Source organism: Perna viridis, chromosome 2 (assembly GCF_037379345.1).
Source record: "Perna viridis isolate PV_CMFRI_1.1 ecotype Kerala chromosome 2, ASM3737934v1, whole genome shotgun sequence".
Taxonomy (NCBI): domain Eukaryota; kingdom Metazoa; phylum Mollusca; class Bivalvia; order Mytilida; family Mytilidae; genus Perna; species Perna viridis.
Window position 1 is genome coordinate 22,941,723 of NC_142446.1, and position 19,493 is coordinate 22,961,215.

The 19,493-nt window shown below is 35.6% G+C and overlaps 2 protein-coding genes across 5 annotated transcripts; one reads left to right on the forward strand and one right to left on the reverse strand.

Moving 5' to 3' along the window:
- Nucleotides 1-1,184: 1,184 nt before the first annotated feature.
- LOC148624111 (kyphoscoliosis peptidase-like) lies at nucleotides 1,185-10,279 on the reverse strand. 4 transcript variants are annotated; one of them, XM_088566621.1, is made up of 5 exons: nucleotides 10,182-10,279; nucleotides 6,759-7,073; nucleotides 3,302-3,417; nucleotides 2,959-3,075; nucleotides 1,185-2,665 (listed from the first exon to the last, which is right to left on the reverse strand). In XM_088566621.1, exons 2-5 carry the CDS (start codon nucleotides 7,059-7,061, stop codon nucleotides 1,360-1,362), a joined length of 1,842 nt encoding a protein of 613 aa, XP_088422747.1. In that variant the 5' UTR covers nucleotides 7,062-7,073; nucleotides 10,182-10,279; the 3' UTR covers nucleotides 1,185-1,359. The 4 variants fall into 4 exon arrangements, with proteins under 4 accessions (XP_088422747.1, XP_088422745.1, XP_088422748.1 ...); XM_088566619.1 differs by lacking the exon at nucleotides 10,182-10,279 and adding an exon at nucleotides 7,817-7,952; XM_088566622.1 differs by lacking the exon at nucleotides 10,182-10,279 and adding an exon at nucleotides 7,200-7,317.
- Nucleotides 10,280-14,014: 3,735 nt separating this feature from the next.
- Nucleotides 14,015-18,641, forward strand: LOC148624112 (uncharacterized). Its single transcript, XM_088571005.1, has 9 exons — nucleotides 14,015-15,283; nucleotides 15,695-15,785; nucleotides 16,101-16,151; nucleotides 16,401-16,592; nucleotides 16,924-17,094; nucleotides 17,423-17,593; nucleotides 17,730-17,926; nucleotides 18,200-18,362; nucleotides 18,568-18,641. The coding sequence occupies exons 1-9, from the start codon at nucleotides 14,048-14,050 to the stop codon at nucleotides 18,639-18,641; spliced, it is 2,346 nt and encodes a 781-aa protein (XP_088427131.1). The 5' UTR covers nucleotides 14,015-14,047.
- The last annotated feature ends 852 nt before the right edge of the window (nucleotides 18,642-19,493 follow it).

Consider the following 19,493-nt stretch of genomic DNA (forward strand, 5'->3'; position numbering starts at 1 on the left):
GACATTTACTAACAGAATCCCCGTAAGGGCGGTCATGCGAGATACGTAAGGGTAGTCAAGATCGTAAAAACCCCCAATCATCATATAAAGAGAAAAGGTATTGTGTATATGTCAAAGAGACTTAAACCCCAGCGGGATGAAAATGTCACACCAAGACAACCCATTGGTCTTCAATGAACGACGAGGAAATCCTCATTCCACAGGGCGGGTTGCAACTGGTCCCAAAACATTGTTATATACAGGTACAGCGAAAGAGTTGCCCTTACATGTATATACTCAAGTAACATATAAAATAAAGGTGAAAACGAAACAAGACATACAGAAGCCAGAAATTCCTGAATGGGACAGGCGCAAAAATGCGGCGGGGTTAAAGTACTTTGGCGTGATCACACTCCCCTTTAAAATCTTGCTACTGTGGAAAAATATCAGACAATTAAACACATCTTAAATTCAGTTCAAAAAGGTCTGAGTCTCTTGTTATAACAGAAATAAAGAAACTGAATATAAATTACACAAATGTACAAACTAAGGACTACTAGCAGTTAACTACGGGGCGCTGAAAGGGACTCTTGTGGTTTTGTACTCCAAATTCAATTTTGAACAGACAAAAGAGTGTTCAACAAAAATGTGTTCAGATTAACAAAATTTATAACATACAACAAATTTAAATTTCGTCATACAAAGTAATCTTTCAGCGAAAAATATTACTTTTGTCATGACAAAATTCATTTTTGTATCACAGACTACTTTTGTTACCTAATTTGAATTAATGGGTAACAAAAGTCAATATTGTATGCAAATTAGTTTTGTTTGGATTCTGTGAACTATAATTTGCATACAAAGCTAAGAAATATCATGACAAAATTAAATTTTGTGTTTACAAAATTGAATTCGGTCATAACAAAATCACTTTTGCAAGCAGTTTAACACAAAATTCACTTTTGTGTCACAAAAGTTAATTTTGTGTGTAAATTAGTGTACAGAATCCTTTGGATATGCAAATGAATTCTCTCATCACGATTTTCTAAGGTCTCTCACTGGATAATAACCGCGGGTCTCGCATGCGCAAGTTTCCGATTACATCGAGCAAGGACATATCATATAGGTGATGAGCTATTCGGCATAAGTAATACTAAATAAAGTAAAGTAAAATACTTACTTCGGCAGAATAGCTCATCGCCCATATGATATGTCCTTGCTCGAAATAATCGGAAACCTGCATCTGCGAGATCCGCGGTTACTATATTCAATGAGAGGCCTTCTTACGAAATCGTGATGAGAGAATTCATTTGCATTTTGACAATTTAAACAGTAAAAGAGGGCATTAGTCATTATCAACCTTTTATGCTACAAATATTATTATGGTGCAGTAAAAAATTCATACAGCGGCATTCTTGAATCATTCTCGTCTATTCCATAAACACATATTCTCTCCCCAACATTTGGCGTTTCAAATGTGAAGTCCCAATATTTTTTGCCTATCCTTTTAAATTTATGTTTCCGGACCATAACTGCAAGCATATTTTCACATGTAATCTTCACTGTAACGTCCTTGTTGGGTGGCAAGACTTGGCTAAGAGGTTGAATGAGGTGGCATTGTAATTCCCTAGCTGGTCTCAGTACCCTTGGGTATGGATAGCATGGTCTTTGAGGTCGTATTGAATTAATGAGGTAATTTATCGTTTCCTTGTAATTTCCATGTTCATTCTTGAACGACAGAGTTAATTTGTAGTGGCCAGCTTTCGGAAACTTAGCATTGACCACTACATTGTCCGGGATACACTGCACCATTACATAATCATCCATATTTGGAAGCTCTCCATATGCATAGGTCATTCTTGCAGTGACTTCGACATCGTAGTCAACAGGGATCGATAAATCAATGTACCCTTCTATCACCTCATAATATGGTCTTATATCTGCACCACAACTTATTCCATAATCTTGGTAGTCAAATACAGGTCCATAATAGCCGTAAAACTCGGGGTAAGGATCAGTTCGATGTTCAACTTCTTTACAGCGTACAAAGTATTCATTTATCAAGCTTAAAATCTTGTCATCTGTAGATACAGTAGCAAACAGTTTGACACTATAACCGCCTACCTTAGGAGGCTTTATTTTTGCTTGAAATCCGCTGTCGTATGGACTGTGAAGTACCACGGAGTGATGCTGCAGCATGTTTCCGTCAACATCAATCAAATACGCTGTGGTGTCACAAATTGTAACCAGTTCAGATTTGTATTTTATAATCAGTTCATTGCTACAGTCAATGACTGCTGACGCATGTGATTCATATTCTATTGCCCATTCTAAAGACTTATTTGTTGGCTTTATGTTAAGATTAAAAGTTCTAAGATCAATAGGCTTATGTAGTAACTGCCAATCCTTGCTTTCTTCAAAATCAGGATCGAAATAAGGAAAGTGGGTGAATATCATTGTTTCAGGATCTGGTAGGAAGTAATTGTCGTTGTACCTCCAAACAAACTTTTTGTTTTTATCGATATATCCTGCTCCCCACGTACATTCCATGAAATGCCACTCATCATCAACATAAACAGCATTCCATGTGTGGTTTGTTGAACCTCTGTAATTAAAACGTCTGGCTGGAGTATGTCCAAATCCTTTGGCAAAACCCGTTATCACTTTCACGTGGATATTTGATACACTGAAAGAAAATTTAAATCCTTAACAGCACATGCACGATAAAAATTAACAATCTGCAATAAAAAAAACCATTGCAGTTATGTGAGCTGCAGTGCTAGCAAAATCGTTTTGATATTATAAACACATCATTTAATGTTCGTTATAATCGGAGTGTATTTGCAATGATATTAATTTATGGCATAACAACACAACAGAATTCTTATCAAACCTGTTAGAGATGTATGCGTTTCCTTTTTATAATTACATGTACATTCGCAAAACAATCCTTGTCGCCAAATAAGGGATTAGACTTACTTGCAAAGCTCAGCGAACAAATTAGCATACCCTTCACAAACAGCCACTTTGTTTTTCATGACATACAGAGGGTCAGCAGGACGCTTCCTATCGTTGAAGAATCCTTCTGTATCATAACTGAAGCATTTTAAAATAATTATACAATGTATTGCTATATTCCAGGCTACAAAGGCATTTTTTGTGAGCCTCTTTACATAATAAATCAAAATACTAGTTACTTTAATTTATTTGCCAGTGAATCAAGCAGTACGTTTGTGAACTAATTGGCACTATATTATATAACTTACATGGTTCAGATTAAAAAAGGCTTTGCATTAACATAGTGTAAATTGAATTTACTTACTGTACGTTATTTGTAATCCAGAAGTAAAATGCCCGGATCTTTTCTAGGTCACTTTGACATTCTCGTCTGAGATACTGGGCAAGTTTTAAAACTGTTGGCTCCTTAAAATTTGGCGCCTAAAACAAATGATAGAGATTTTGCTCATTGCTCCAAACCAATACTGGAAAGTAGTAATATAATTTGATTTTTCAAATCCCATATAAGCCATGCATTTAAAGTAGATACCCAGAATATGAAGAATAGTAAGAATACTTTACAAGAAAACCAAAACAAAACAAAAACAAAACCACAAAAAAAAGAAAAAACAAAACCCAACAAAACAGAACAGAACAAAACCAAAAAAAAAAAAAAAAAATCCACTCAAATGCAAAATGTACAGTGGCATCATAATATCATCTAGTTTTATTCTGACAAGACAGACTAATGGTAGTATGGAGTCTATAGCGATAGATGAAGAAGAAAAAGTATAGACAAATCCTTCTTTGTTTGCTTGTTTGTTTGTTTGGATTTTGTTTCTTTGTTTGTTGTCTTCGAAACAAAATCTGTTTTAAAAAATTTGCAAATCAGAAAATTCATTTTCTAATGTTATATACGGCTAGACTATCTATTTACATGATACTGTACATTAGGATCTGAAAGCTAATTTTTTTTTTATTTTCTAGCCGGTAGTCGAGGCCAGATTATTCATTTCCAAGTTTTTCCAGGCCAAGATGTTTATTTACAAAAACTGTCCCCTCTCAGAATCAAATGTCGTTCACCATGACGATCAAGTTCGGCTAATTAAGTGACGTACCTCGAGCACAATTCATATATGGTCGAGCTTTTTTAAAATACTACTAACCCCTCCTCGGTACGTCACACCTTCATTATGCTAGATAGAGTGTTTAGAACGTGGGAAAGGACACCAATTTGAATCAACTCGATCTTATTCGAAAGTTGATTCGAGCGCGACTAAACCAATTTCCGACTTTTCTCCACTTCGCCAACCAATGGATGTCGGTATGGATATGGAGCAGTTCTATTAAAATGATCGCAAAGTAGATCGACAATGTTGACGTAAATCATAAGCGTTTTAAGAAAATTATAAGATTAGTGGTAAAAAATCAGGACAACACCCGCCCCTTCAATACCCACAAAAAAACCCTCCAAAAATAAAGAACTGCTTTCTTATGATATTCATCGAAGGTGTCAATGTGTTTAGAGATCTTATTAAGGAAGACTTCCATTTTATACGGAAGAGTATAAGTACCACGTCTTTGTGTTTTATTTCTACGTTTTAAGTCTACATTTCACGAGTTAAAAAATGACGGGTTGCTAACTTTGAACTCAACAACACAGATTAGAAACTGCTCGTAGGTCTCTTAAAACGCAATATTACATACACATTACACAAAATGATTTTTTTAATTAATGCGATATTAAACTTTGATCATTTGTCGGATCGATGAACACACCAACACGTAAAATAAAAAGTTGCGTTACGCGATCATAACAAGTAACTCGTTTTGTTTGTTAGTTTGTTGGGGTTAAACGTCCGAGCAGCAATATTTCAGCTATATTCAGACGATGAACATGAAATTGATGATAAAATGAACATGAAATGATGATGAAATGAAAAAGGGATGGGACACAAGGCCAATGGGGTCGACAAATTTTGATTGCCACTGAAAATAGGGAGAGGTGGGTAGGGTCGGGCAATTTAGCCTCCTTTGGCGGAGCCCTATGGTTCCTACCCCGGGAGAATACCACAGTAGGGTTCTTTAACGTGCGAGGAACGTGGCATCTTTCCCAACACGGTGCACCACTATGGTTTGCGGTCAGGTTTTCCGTATTATAGCCTGACAACCCCAGCATATAACACGCCAGGGGTACCTCATTCCACCACCTGGGGCACACATCCCAGTTGCTTTGTGGACAGAGCGCCCTAGCCCCCGGCTAGGGTTCTGGGCACTATTTAGTCGCCTTTTACGACAAGCTAAGCGCTGCTGCAGGCCTATTCTTTTAACACCCGGACCTGCACGGACCACAAGTAACTCGAGTAATATAAAAACAAATTCATCATGTGTACCGTTTAATTTGTAATATTGTATTTTAAGACACCAATGAGCAATTTCCGATCCGTTATGTTTAGTTGCTAAGCAGCAATCTGTTTTTATAACTCGTAAAACACCACAGAAATAACACACAAAGACATGGCACATATACGCTTCCGTACTTTGATCCTTCAAGTTTTTGTTGCATTTACTTGAAATAAAAGTTGCATGAGCGAGGCCTTCCGTTGAAATATTAGTAAATAAATACTAGCTGTAATAAACCGTGAGGCATCAAATAAAACGTATTTTAGAATTAAGCTTAATGAATAATATGGAACTAATTAGTAAAATGTTCCCAGAAAATTTAACAAGCAAAATGTAAATAGCGAAAAATGACACTGCTTTGTAATTTAATTCCACCAGGGTTGAATATTTCCTGCAATATCTATCTCAAAACATTAGCCCAGAAAATATGTGATAACTAATGACGAAAATACGTGAAACAATTAAGTCACTGTTGCAACCAGAAAAAAATGACTGAATTGTTAAGGCATTACCCAAAATAACCACAAAACTTATTCAACGCAATTAAAAACGAGGAATGGCAACCGGGTATAACAAGTATTAATCGTTTCGGTCAACAAAGTTTAGCAGTGTCATTTTGGCTGTTTTCACAAGCATTATATTTAGTGCATGCCATTGTCATTCGTCTTACCATACGTAATACTACCACGGTTCTCCTTTCTGGAAGTTTAATACATTGAAAGAGGCTTATTATATTATTTGAATACATATTGTACTTGGTTAAAGTAAAATATTGACGTTGTTCTACATTCCTGTGAAGATTCAGCTTTAACGCATGAAAACCAAACATATTATCAGGTCAATCCTTGGCCCAAATTCACGATAAAAAATGACCACATCATTCCATCTTGATCCTAACAACTAAAATGTTACAGACCTACGGACTAACGATATGAACAAAAATGTATAATTGAAGTTATGATTTTCATACAATCAGAACAAACAACTGAAACAGTACAAAACAATCTACTAGTATTCTTAAGTAATGTCTGTCTTTTCTATCGATACAATACGAATAGGTATCGAAATTCAGATCAAAATCAATCCCTTGGCTGAATTACTGATGAATTGAGTAGTGAACATCACATGGTTGAGTAGTGAACATCACATGGTTTAGTAGTGAACATAGCTTTTATACTAATATTTGATTTACTTAACGAATAATTTAAGGAGACTTCAGTTATCATCACTTGAAATAGGCCAATTATTCTGACCGATCACAGCTGTGGCAATTAAGCGTTTCAGAATACGATTTTCGATCTATTAACGCAGTCTAAACAAGATCAATCCTTAATGGTGTGATTTTTGGGTTTGGTTTTTGCTTTTATTCACGAACTCACTTTTAAAGCATTTTCATCTATCTTTTTGAAGACTCTAACGTCAGGTATAAGATCCCTTCTTTTCCTCTGAGGAGGATATGGTTTCCTGACGTCCTCTACCTCATTTTGTGTTGGCGTGAAAGGGAGACTGAACTTTACGGCAGAAACGTTAGCTGGACTCCTTACAACAGAAACTTCATCATTGAACTGAACCCGTCGCTCAGATTTACTACTTTCTGTCCCAGTGCTCTTGATATCACTTACAACAGGTCGTCTACTCCCAATTCTAGAGGAGGAGTCCTGCTGAGAAAGGCTGCATCCCATTGGTTACTGCATCTTCAATAAAAAAAAGCTATAGATCAATGATGAACGAGAAAAATATCAAGTTAAATACACGTCAAAGCAGTTTAGGACAACCAGTAGATGTATTGGATTAAATTAATAAGAACAATTGTATTGTACCTGTTTACTCGAAAATTCAAGTGGTGTAACCAGAGCAGCCATCCCGCTCGTTTCTGAGATTTGAGATATAAGACTAATTAAACCAGTTTAAAAAAAAAAGAAATTACCATTTATCAAAGAATTAAAAGCGAAAATAAACATATACAATTTAAATGCACAATAAAAGGGAGAGATAAAATCTGTGCTCCGTGAACTCAATGATAAATTATAATGCAGAAAGGTGTGTCTCCTAGAAAAGCGACCCGACTTTAAACTATAGAATGGTAGACACAAAGATCTCATATTAAAAAAAAATATCTTCAGCGCCGAATCTCAAAGCGATCAATAAAGGTGTATATTTATACAAACACTCGGATGGATTGATACAATAATATTGGTTCTACTACCATGACGGATAAAAAAAAAATAAAAACTGGTCAACGACTAAATAAAACATCCGTGTGTGCTGAAGGTAGATACGTAGATACAACCACCCACAGAGGACAAAAGCCAGCCAGATATTAACGTTTCTTTGTTTACACGTATGTTAAATGTGAGCAATCTATAATTTTCTGCTTAAATTCTAAGCACCAAATTCTAATTACACAAAATAACAAAAATATGACTCCTATGCTTACCTTGTATTCCATGTAAACAAGTAAACAAATACGACAATTGATTTTAATTATTTTACCAATATGTCAATAAGACATAACAGAGAAGTCAATGATGCTTGTTAACTTGCTTACATGTGTACCTGTGTCTTTTTGTGTCAGCGGGTATTTAATAGACTGCTGATCTATTTTTGGTAGACATGTCGACTTAAGAAACTTGTAAACTTAAACTTAAAATCCTGCATTATAGTAATCGGGAATTGAAGCCTTTTATGGCCTTTTTAATGAAAGTTTCTCAGAGCTCCTTTCACAACTCCAAGCATCTCCAATAAAATGTCTTAAATTTCTTGTATATGCATAATTGTATTAATGATATCCTTGGCAATATACCAAGTTATATCGGTCAGCACATGCCAAATCTCTGGAAAGATTTAACAAAATGCAATAAATAAGCTCCAGGTAAGAAAACAAAATAATGAATACTTTCAGGCATATACCTTCAAATAAGGCTTAGATAACAAAAGTAATAAAAGCCACCATAACCGAACAAAGACTCTTCTTCGAAATTACATGCACCTTAAAGGTAAAAGAACGACACAAAGACAACTAAATGACCAATACCTCCTATATAAACCTATTATTGCCCAAAACAATTGAAAAACATGTAGCTAAAATGTTTTATCGTTATTTGTTTTGTTGGTTCGTTCGGTTTGTTTATGTTATAATATTTGTTTTTTTTTCATATATTTTATTTATCTTGATTTTAAATCCTTACAAGTGTGGCGACAAACGCATATTACCAGAAAGGTTTAGTTAAATAAATCTACAAAGTAGAAAAAGCAACAGATATTGCGAAACGCAACAAAATCTCACACCTTCACCAAAGAAAAAAGATCTCCACGAAAGCAATCCTTCAAAAACCTGTACAAATTCAACAGATATTAGTTATCATTAATGTTTAAGCCCTCGCCTAATAAGCATCGGAGGCCTTAAAAATCACTGATGTCCGTTCGAACGTATGCATGTCCACTTAGATTGCACTGTTCTTTGGTTTTTTGCAGTGGGATGATTTTACATTTGATGTGTAGCTTCTGGGAGGTGATGACACTATGTAAGGGCTATTTGGTTTAATCGGCCAACTATATCCTGAGAAACGACGCTGAACTATCATAATATATGTATACCATCTTACTTTGGACAAAGTTCATTGACAATTGGTTATTTTTATTAAATGTCATTTTCTGTGTCAAATGTGGCGAATACCGTTTATACTCGATGTAATATAACGATCGTGAAACCACACCGACTCGCCCTTAACCAATTTGGTCGACACAAAAAAAATAAATTGAAAGTGTTCAGATATTTCTGCTATAAATGAATAATGTAGAACTACCGGAGGTACAAAAGAGTGGGAATCCTGTAAAAAACTATACAGGGGACACAAAAAAAATCACCAGACGTACAACATAGCTTTCAACACAAAATAACGAAAATGTACACACAGAAAACAGCACGGACACAATATAAAAAACGATTGTGAAATCATATGCTCTGGAAGGGTGAGCAGTTCCCGCTTCTTGCGAGACACCCATCGTTCTGTAGGTAAAGTCCAAGTAGAATGTCTTCGACAGATGCAGTTCGCTTTTCATATTTGAAACGGGCTCTGCATGTCAATCCGGTCAGGGTGAGTACTTTTGGAACTCTCAATCTATGGACACAAACACACCCGTGTCCCATAGCTTTTTGCGTAAGACGCTAAGGAATATCTAGAAAATTGGTGCAATGACCACAAGGATTAGCAAAAACATATGTGAAACTTCACTTGAGCGGTTGGGATGTCACTAGATAGGTAATGAAACTTGACAATTGAGAAATCAAAGTCGTCATATGGTTTACAAACTTGACAGCTCTCCTCTCATGACAATTTCGAGTTGTTCAATATATTTTCAAGCTCTTAAAATTGTATTTTAAAGATGATCTATATTTCTCGCGATTTCTTAAGAGATCTCCGCTTTCAATATTGTATGTGGAGGTCTGACGACGACGCGCCATAAATGTACTCGATTGAAATTAATAAGATTGTACCAGCATATTTATCCATTATCAAGTCACAAAAGTAACCAAAGAGTACTCCTACAACGTAAGAGGATGGAATTTCGTTCCTCCATACTCCAACCAAGTCAGAACATAGCTTGCCAGACAACCTCTAGCACTACTGGAGTAAACCAAAGAGATAAAAAAAAACAAAAACAAAACACAAAAAGACAGAACAATCATATAACTTGTCATTGACTGTAGGGGGTCAAGAACAAATAGTGGTTACACAACCTCCTTTTGAATAAAAAAGCACATAAAAATGAAGAATAGATCAGAAATGTACAAAACTTACCAAGTTAATTCAGCAGAGAGCACTGTGATTATTAAGAACATGAAACTGCTTTATTTAGGGTTGGTATGGTTAAAGGTAAGAACAACCCTTTAGTTTAATCTCTTTGTGTACTGAAATTAGATATTAAAATCTGAATTGATTAAGCTGTTTAAAAGATCATTGCGATTATTAAAACTCTGATTATTGCATACAAGACGTTATAATCCAGTTCATAAGAATCGTATGTACGACGCAACCAACAAAAAATATTTCATGACTCCTTTTATTACTTATTTGGTATATAAGATATGTAGATTAACGGCGATCGTAGGTGGCGACGTCGTTGGCCGAACAGCCAGTTGAGTTTTCTTTTAGGGGTCCCATGGTACATTTCAAACCATTTATTTACTTGCGCCAATGAATCAATAGCGCCACATATTTTTTCTCTAAGTGTAAACTCATTTGCGCCAATAATTATTGTATTCGATTACGAAAAATGATTTCTGTCTTTATAAAGAGCCACAGATAAATATTCAGACCCTTTTAATATCTTATTTCAAAGTCAATACACATAAAAGTACAATTATATTTCAAATTAATTTACAGAATCATTTTGATATGCAAATGAATTCTCTCATAACGATTTTGTAAGAAGTTGTATCACTGGATATATAGTAACCGCGGGTCTCGCAGACACAGTTTTCCGATTACTTCGAGCAACGCAGGACGGTTAAGGCCCTTGTAAATGGAATTAAAAAATATTTTAAGTTGCATTCTACAGTAAAACTGTTTTGAAATTACTAAAACTGCTATTATACGTTTTCTATGAGATTTGTTCGATAAAACAAGTTTTAAAATTTATACGCGATTTTTCTACTTTAGATTTATTTGGGATTTTCCCCGGTGAATCACGTGATCATTTCCTGACATCTTTCAACTCAACTATAAAATGCTTTTGCCGGACCTGTTAATCGCAACCAAATTTGTTAAAATTTGACATGATAGTTTGTATTAATGTATGTGTCCCAAATTTTGCTGGAAAAAGAAATGAATCGCCAGATTAGCCAAGAAAATCATATTAGAGTAATCAAGGGAACCAATGTTATAGCGGTAATCAAAAGAATGTAATCCAGGGACAAAGACCAGAGATGGAAAACAGACATACACAACAAAGAACATAAAGTAACTAAAATCATACATACAAAGTAACAAAAGTAACTGAGCAACTCGGACTCCACTAAAAACTGGGAGCATGGACCAGGTGCACCGGTAGGGTAAGCGTCCTCTGCTTTTCTAGAAACACCCGCCGAGTTGCTCATAAAAAGTCAAGTCCGGGGTAGACAAACGAGGAAAGGAAAACTATGACCCTTTGAATAAATCAGTTTTCATGGTGCAGTTGGATACACCATAACGATCCACGAGTTCATGATGACGACCATAAAACTTCTGTAGTGATGACTTCAATCTTGTAGCAATATAACCCTGTTCCAGAAGCCTATTTGTTAGAGTTTTAGCGCGATACAAAAAGTCTGCGTAGTCTGCGCAAGCTCTGGCATAACGTATGAGTTGTGATATGAACACTCCATACGCAGGAGCCGAAGGGATGTTGCCACAGATGAAATACGTTGTGCGGTGAAATTTGTTAACCTGTCATAGTCGGCGAAAGATTATTTTGTTCCACTATCCCTCACGATTTTTTGCCAGATACAGATAGATTTCCTATTTCATTCCGATTCTATTGATGTATGACGAAAGAAATTCGGTTGAGTGGAACAGGTCGGGCGAGATGAAAAACCGGCATAGTACGTGTCTAACTTTCGTTTCCCTTTTGTTTACAAATGCTCAAATGATCTATCTTTAGATTCAAGATTAAGTGACACAGTGGGTTATACAATTACGATATCCGATATTTCTTTCACTTATGTGTTTTAGTATAGCCGTGCACATTCGTACATTATCCACTGTATTGCAGTTTGTAATACACGTGCGCATTATGCTGCACATTTTGAATTCATTTGCATATCCAAAGGACTCTGTAAACTAATTTGCATACAAAATTGACTTTTGTAACACAAAATTGAATTTTGTCTCACAGAATGGAATTTTGTGACACATAATTGAATTTTGTCTCACAATCACAAAATTGAATTTTGTGACACAGAATTGACATTTGTGATACAGAATTGAATTTTATCTCACAAAATTGAATTTTATGACACAGAATTGACTTTTGTGACACAAAATTGATTTTGATTACAAAAAGATTAAGTCCCATTCGGCGCCCCGCACATACATGTTAAATTTCACAATAGAAATGTATGTCTGCTCCCGACTGCATTGGTGTACTTCTGCTTACCATACATGTTTCATACATTCATGGTTCATAATATAATGTATAATACCTGTACAGGTAGACTGGCGCAAATGAGTGGGGTGTATGATTTTAATTTACGGCCGAGTTAATTGCAAAAGAAAATTTTTGGTTGAAGTATTCAGGACAAATTAGGGATATCGCTAAAAATGAGATGGCCATACTGAATGTACAAACATGGGAAAACTGCGGTCAAAACAATACTGGGATCAAGATATTTTGCACAAAATTAACCAAATTTTCACACAAAAAGGGGGGAATTTGCAACGGAGATCGTTTTGCACACCAGTAAACAACCGGCTTATGAGGGATTGACCAAATTTGTATCGCAAATTGTACACCTCGCATCGATTCTAGAGTTTGGTTTGATCTGTAGACTTGATTTAATATTCATCTTTTCCTGACAATATGTGTCACAATATGTCGGCAAAAAATACCGAAGTGTCAATAATGGGACAATACAAATACACCAAAAATTAAGTATATGCCCTGAATTCATTCATAATGTAACGAGCCGATTTAAATATGTAACATATTAACTGGATAAAGAAAACAAGACCTAACACACACACACAAAAAAAAAACAAAACAAAACAAAAAACAAAAAAAACTAAAGCATTAGCAATATGAACTCCAATAGGTTTCTGAAACTTTTGTGCAGTATATACACAACACAGACATTTCACCAACTAACCGGGATATTGATGCACTCCTGTCCTTTTGACCGCTCTGATTTTAGAATTAGAAATTGGACACATCTGCCTGCTGACACAGTTCTCTATATTACCAACCTAGCTGACAAAACATGATATTTAAAAAAATGATACAAAATAAAAATATTTTTCTTTTTTATTTACATGCTTATTTCATTTCCTTTATGACAATGAATACCTTATTAAAACTAACATATCACTAAAGTTATTATTTTTATGAGGGTTTATGATTCCTATTAATTGACGCATACCCTGACTAAATACTTAATTATAGGCACATCGTTAATGTCACCAGTGTCATCCAGTACTTCATATCACACAGACCGGACACACCATGAAGAAGGGTATCTACTTGTTATCCTGACAACTTTTTTTTCCAAAACAATTTGTGCTTGTGTGTGTGTGTTCGGTGCAACTTTACGACAAAAATGTGTAAATAGCTTATTAAAAACCAAGTTACTTGATATTTGTATGATTATAATTATGATAAATAACATATTTTTTATTCGATTCTCAACACTAATTGCTTTTATATTGTATATTTTTTTCTATTTTATAGGTTTGAGTGTTCTCATCCTTGCCATATGCTTAGTGTATCCAATCCAATCAGGTAAGTTTAGATTGTCTGCACTCATTGCAATATCCCTATGTAATGCATTTGTAGATATGTAAGTTTTTCAATTTTATTCTTCCGTGTACGTTCCAAACACCAGTAAAACATGAAATTTATTCAACTACTCAAATTATGAATTTCTTGCATTTCAGCACCAGACAATGAAGGCAGAGAATTCGTTATTGGCTACATGGAAAACATAAACGTCAATTTTGAAATAGAACTCTTCATTACAACGACGAGAACGAGTACCGTTAACGTTCAAGTCACAGCACCAAAATATTCATCCGCCATCAACAATCAATTTACGGTGACCGCTGGGCAGGTCAAGCAATTATTCTTCAGTCCAGATTTACGAATGTCCGGTTCCAGTTTTGGTAACAAGGGCATGCTGGTTACAGCTGACGACGAGGTAGTCATTTATGGTGTTAACAAAGAGACGTATTCAAACGACGCGTTTCTTGGATTACCAACCGATGTCCTGGGAACCGAGTATTATGCAAGCACCTGGTATCCACCCTCTCAACAGTGCGAACTTATGGTTGTAGGGGTAGTAGACAATACTCAGGTGACCTTTACCTTCCCCAGTAGTTTGAGCAGCTCTGTATCATATGGTGGCAGTAGTTATTCGGCAGGTGATAGTCTGACGGTCACAATGAACCAATTCGACACTATTCAATTAAAGAGTGGGGGCGATTTGACAGGAACCTTCATATCAGCAACACAAAAGGTGTCAGCTTTCAGTGGAAATAAGAAGACCAACATTGGGAGCGGCGGCAGCTCTGACCACATAGTTGAACAACTTACTCCTGTAAGTACATGGGGAAAGAAGTTCATTACCATTCCTATACCATTAAGGACGACTGGGGACTATTTCAAATACATTGCAAGTGAGTCTGGAACAACTGTTTCGATTGATTGTGGCAGTGCCTACAGCCAAACTATTACTTTATCTAATCCAGGAGATTTTTCTCAAAAACTTGTTCCATCAAATGCCCACTGTTACGTGTCTGCTGACAAGGCCATATTAGTTGTTCAATTTTGTTTGAGTCAACAATCGTCAACTGAAGAGTCCGATCCCATGATGATGATAATACCACCCGTAGAACAATTTGGGGCCGATTATACATTTGCAACACCAAAATATTCTCAGGGGTCCTACAACAACTACTTCATGTTCGCAGTTAAGAAAGCCGAGAAAAATGGTCTTCTTGCCGATGGAGCTGCATTCCCGTCAAGTACAGTCTACAACGATATAAATGTTGCTGGTACAGAGTACGTTGCAGGATATATCGCAGTGTCTGAAGGGTCCCATACCATCAGACACCAATCGACTATCTCCGTGTTTGGTGGATATTTGTACGGTCAAGCAAAGTATGAAACATATGGTTTTTCCACTGGAATGAGAATGGCACCAGTAAACACGGTAATGATATTCATTCCATTCCTATGTAGTAACTTTCTAAACTTTCTAAAACAAATTTCAGTCGTCACTTTAAGCAGATTGGCTGATATAGAGTGCCTGTTTCCAATATGACAATTAAACTACCCCATCTGTCATAGATTTTCTTCTTCTTTCACCAGAATTGATCTTCAACGGACAGCACGGATGGTGTCTTGCAAGAAGCAGAAACTGTTTGAAAATAACTATTTTCCTTCAAATATACAAGTTACAACTTTAAAAATCTTCTTCAAGATTTTACAACTGTAACAAGTAAAATACTAATAAACTACTTGTATCTAGACACTATCAGAACCAATTCATTGTTTGAACGTTTATTTTGATTATTAATTTGGTAGCATTTTAGAATCCCACCGTTTTTACAATGATTTTCAGGTTTGTGTTCCTTCAACATCAACTATTGGTGATGGTTTTGATAATGATTGTGATGGGTTAATTGACGAAGAAATGTGTAACAATGGAATAGGTAAGGCCATGTGTTCTACTGTCCATCACTTATGTTCAACATCCCATACAGTAACTTAGTGCCAAACTTTATGATATAATATAATAATAATAATTGTATCGATTTTTTTTTAATTAAGTGAAAGTTTAAACAAATTAAAAACGGCCTATATTTGCTCATTTTAACGGAATGATATATATCAGATGTAATGATAACGGTTCGCTCGGCTGAAATAAATCAGATGCAATTGAAAAATATTTAATAATCTTAAGAAGCAAGAGTGATGTAGGACCGTACAGTAGACACAAGATGATGAATAATTTGCTTTTTTACCAGATGACGATAATGATGGGACAATGGATGAGGATTGTGCCAAACCTCCCCCAGGTAATGTTTATTCTATATTTACCATAACCTCATTCTGACCATGTTGAAATGTCTTCTTTGCGGCGCCTAAAAGTATTTATACCAAATTCCTTTTTCATGAAGTTGAAAGTGTTTTGCAGATTAACTTAGAAATTGACTCAGATATTGAACTCCTAAAAATCCGGTTCAATCCTTTGAAGAAAAATAAAATACATGTATTCGTAGGTTTTGGTTTTGGTCCTTCATTATACATTTCTTCCTAAATTGTAGTTGATGGTAACTGGGCAGCCTGGGGATCGTATGGTGCTTGCTCGGTGACATGCAATACTGCTGGTAGCACGTCTACTGGAACGCAGACTAGAAGCAGGACTTGTACAGACCCAGCTCCTGCTTGGGGAGGCCAACAGTGCTCCGGAGATGCCACCAGCTCACAGTCATGTTCTCCATCCATTACCTGTCCAAGTATGTACCATTGACTTGAATAATTTGGTTTGAAAAACTGTATACTGGTATTCCAAAGAATACCGTTTTTGTTTGCTTTGTTTTGTTTGTTTTGTGGTTTTTCTTTGGTTGTTTGGTTCCTTTTTTTTTTAATTTTACTTTTCTTTGGGGGGAGGGGCCTATGAAGGCTGAGAGAAGGGACTTACCTGCAAGACTCATTAATGTACATGTATTAAATTCGCGCGAATTGAACTAAAGTACTAGCAAACATTTAGATTGTGTATTAGATAAAGAATCTGTATGATAAATATACGGATATCATGAATTATGCAATATATTTTAATTATTACAGTTGATGGTCAATGGACATCCTGGGGTTCATGGGGATTGTGCTCAGTTACCTGTGAGAATGGTATAGAGACACGATACAGAACATGTACTAATCCATCACCACAATACGGTGGACAGTCGTGTACTGGTGATGATACGGAAACACAAGCATGTTCCCTTCCAAATTGCCCTAGTAAGTTGCAAAATAATTCATTAATCTCTTATTTTTTCCATAAACCAATGTGAATAATGTGAATAAAAATGATTAAATTAATCCTAAGTATCATAAGATGGTACATGCTTTAAAAAGTGTCCGTGTAGGAGTGTGATAGCTACCTCGAACTCTGCAATCGGAACTTCTCATGCTTTCTCTTTGTATATATTGGTTTAGCGGAAATGGCTTAATAGTTCAAACTGACCTTCACAGTGGAAAAAAAATATTATCTTCATTTAAAAGTAATTTGAATAATATAAAATTCTCACATTAAAACAAGTTGTAAATATTCCCTTGTCTATTTCAGTTGATGGTAATTACACTGACTGGAGTTCATGGAGTTTGTGTACAATAACTTGTGGTGGAGGGACACAAGACAGGACAAGAAGTTGTACAAACCCAGCTCCACAACATGGAGGGGCAGCCTGTAGTGGACCTGACTATGACCAACAAGATTGTAACACCCAAGTCTGCATTAGTAAGTTTTATGTTGGTCTCGAACAGGGAGATTATGTTTAAACTTTTAGACTCGTAATGTCATTATACAATTCAAAGTCAAAATTGCGAAAGAGAAAAGAAAGTCTCCAGTATTTATTTCTTTTTTGTGTTTACAGTTGATGGTGCATGGTCGGCCTGGGGTAATTATGGAACCTGTAGTGTAACATGTGGTGGTGGGCAGACTACAAGGTCCAGAACATGTTCTGATCCATACCCCGCCAATGGCGGTTTACCATGCTCGGGCTCATCAAGTGAGTTTGTCGCATGTAACACTAACGCCTGTCCAACTGCAGCACCAGGGACCTATGTACAGGTGAGAAGTCATATGTAATACATTTTTTGACAGACAATGTGGCTTCCATTTCACTTCCTGTGACTGTTGTAACTTATTTCAAAGATGTATAATGGCAAGACCGGATTGTAATGGGCAGGTTTAGAACTAGCATTTAGTCAAAGTTTACAAAAATCATGACGGAAAAAAAAATCACGAATTTAGATTTTTTACAGGCATCCTTAAAAATCATATATATTCATTGTAAGTAACTTTGTAGCTTCAAAAAGTTGTAATAGCCACTATAAATTGCAGACTTGTGCTACTGGATATTTCTCCTGTGATAGTACCAGCAGCGTTCAATGTATTGACGAGTCATTTAAGTGTGACTGTAAATTAGACTGTACGGATGGCAGTGATGAAACAAACTCCTACGCAGGGTGTGATCCAAGTCTATGTACATTTAGCTCTGCCAACAGTAAGTACTATAGCATTACTAGTAATAGACACATTTCTTAAGTGAATAAGGGTAACCCTCACATTACTCTTTCTTGTTATATTATGTTGTCTGGTACACTATGACACTTTCAGTGTCCTAACGGCAAGATATAATTTGATATTTACTATGTCAATTTTGCTTTTGAATTCTTTTCATCAGTAACTTTTATGCATTCTCTTTGCAGTTCCTAGATCAGTGTCCTACATGAGTTTGATAATGACTCTAGCAGTAGTCATCTTTGCCTATCACTGGAGCTAGACGCAACCAACTCCAACTCTTGTAAAATGCATTATTACGCTGATATTGTTTTGTTTCTGTTTTTTTTTCGGTTTGTTAGAACGTTCATGTTGTTCATAAATAAAATGACCTGATGCATTGAAGTTTTTTTGTTATTTTATAGTCATATAAAACAATATTGTGGATGGAAATATAGAAGATAGTTAGAAAAAAAACAATAATGTGAAAAAATAAACACACAATTATTTCAAAATAGTAACCCAAAACCCTCAAGTGATACTCAAATTTAGAGGTTAAGGATCGTTTACAACGAGAACTTCAGAAAATAACAACTTTTCAATCATTTACAAAAGATATTAGGTAATGCATGATTTAATTATTTTGATAAATCATTTTTCAGAACCTATGGCTATATAATTTAAACATTTAATTGACAAAATAAAACATGACTTTGATTTTGTACGTAATATGTAATTTACCAACGTTCATCATCTATTTTTGTTGACCAATAACATCTTGAACACCTCTGAGTAACGTCACTAGATGATTAAGCCTTTGACCCTTAAAATATGGAGGAGATTCGTAGGCAAAGCCTAGAAGATTTACATTTGAAATATGCATAGTGGGGGAGAAGAGAAATTATTCAGAATTTTAGTTATATAAGTTAATAGTTAAATAGACCATCCGTTCCCGGCCACCTACGACCCTCCTTCAGACCCCATACCCAAAGTTTTTATTTGTGATATTGAATAAAAATAATAATTAACAAGTCTTTTTAAAAAAAAAAGAGGAAAATAAAGCCAAAGACAGGCGCATAGCTGAGGTAGCTGAGGCCAAATTGAAGTGTAGGCAAAATTACGGCAGGGGGTCTAG

Excerpts from the sequence above, each read along its gene's own strand:
- LOC148624112 (XM_088571005.1), top strand. The coding sequence starts at position 14,048 with ATGGAAAACATAAACGTCAATTTTGAAATAGAACTCTTCATTACAACG. Across the intron at positions 15,786-16,100 it reads AATGTGTAACAATGGAATAG|ATGACGATAATGATGGGACA; the intron begins GTAAGGCCATGT and ends CTTTTTTACCAG. Across the intron at positions 17,095-17,422 it reads TTCCCTTCCAAATTGCCCTA|TTGATGGTAATTACACTGAC; the intron begins GTAAGTTGCAAA and ends TGTCTATTTCAG.
- LOC148624111 (XM_088566621.1), bottom strand. The coding sequence starts at position 7,061 with ATGGGATGCAGCCTTTCTCAGCAGGACTCCTCCTCTAGAATTGGGAGT. Across the intron at positions 3,418-6,758 it reads TAGATGAAAATGCTTTAAAA|GCGCCAAATTTTAAGGAGCC; the intron begins GTGAGTTCGTGA and ends CATTTGTTTTAG. Across the intron at positions 2,666-2,958 it reads TTGTTCGCTGAGCTTTGCAA|TGTATCAAATATCCACGTGA; the intron begins GTAAGTCTAATC and ends ATTTTCTTTCAG.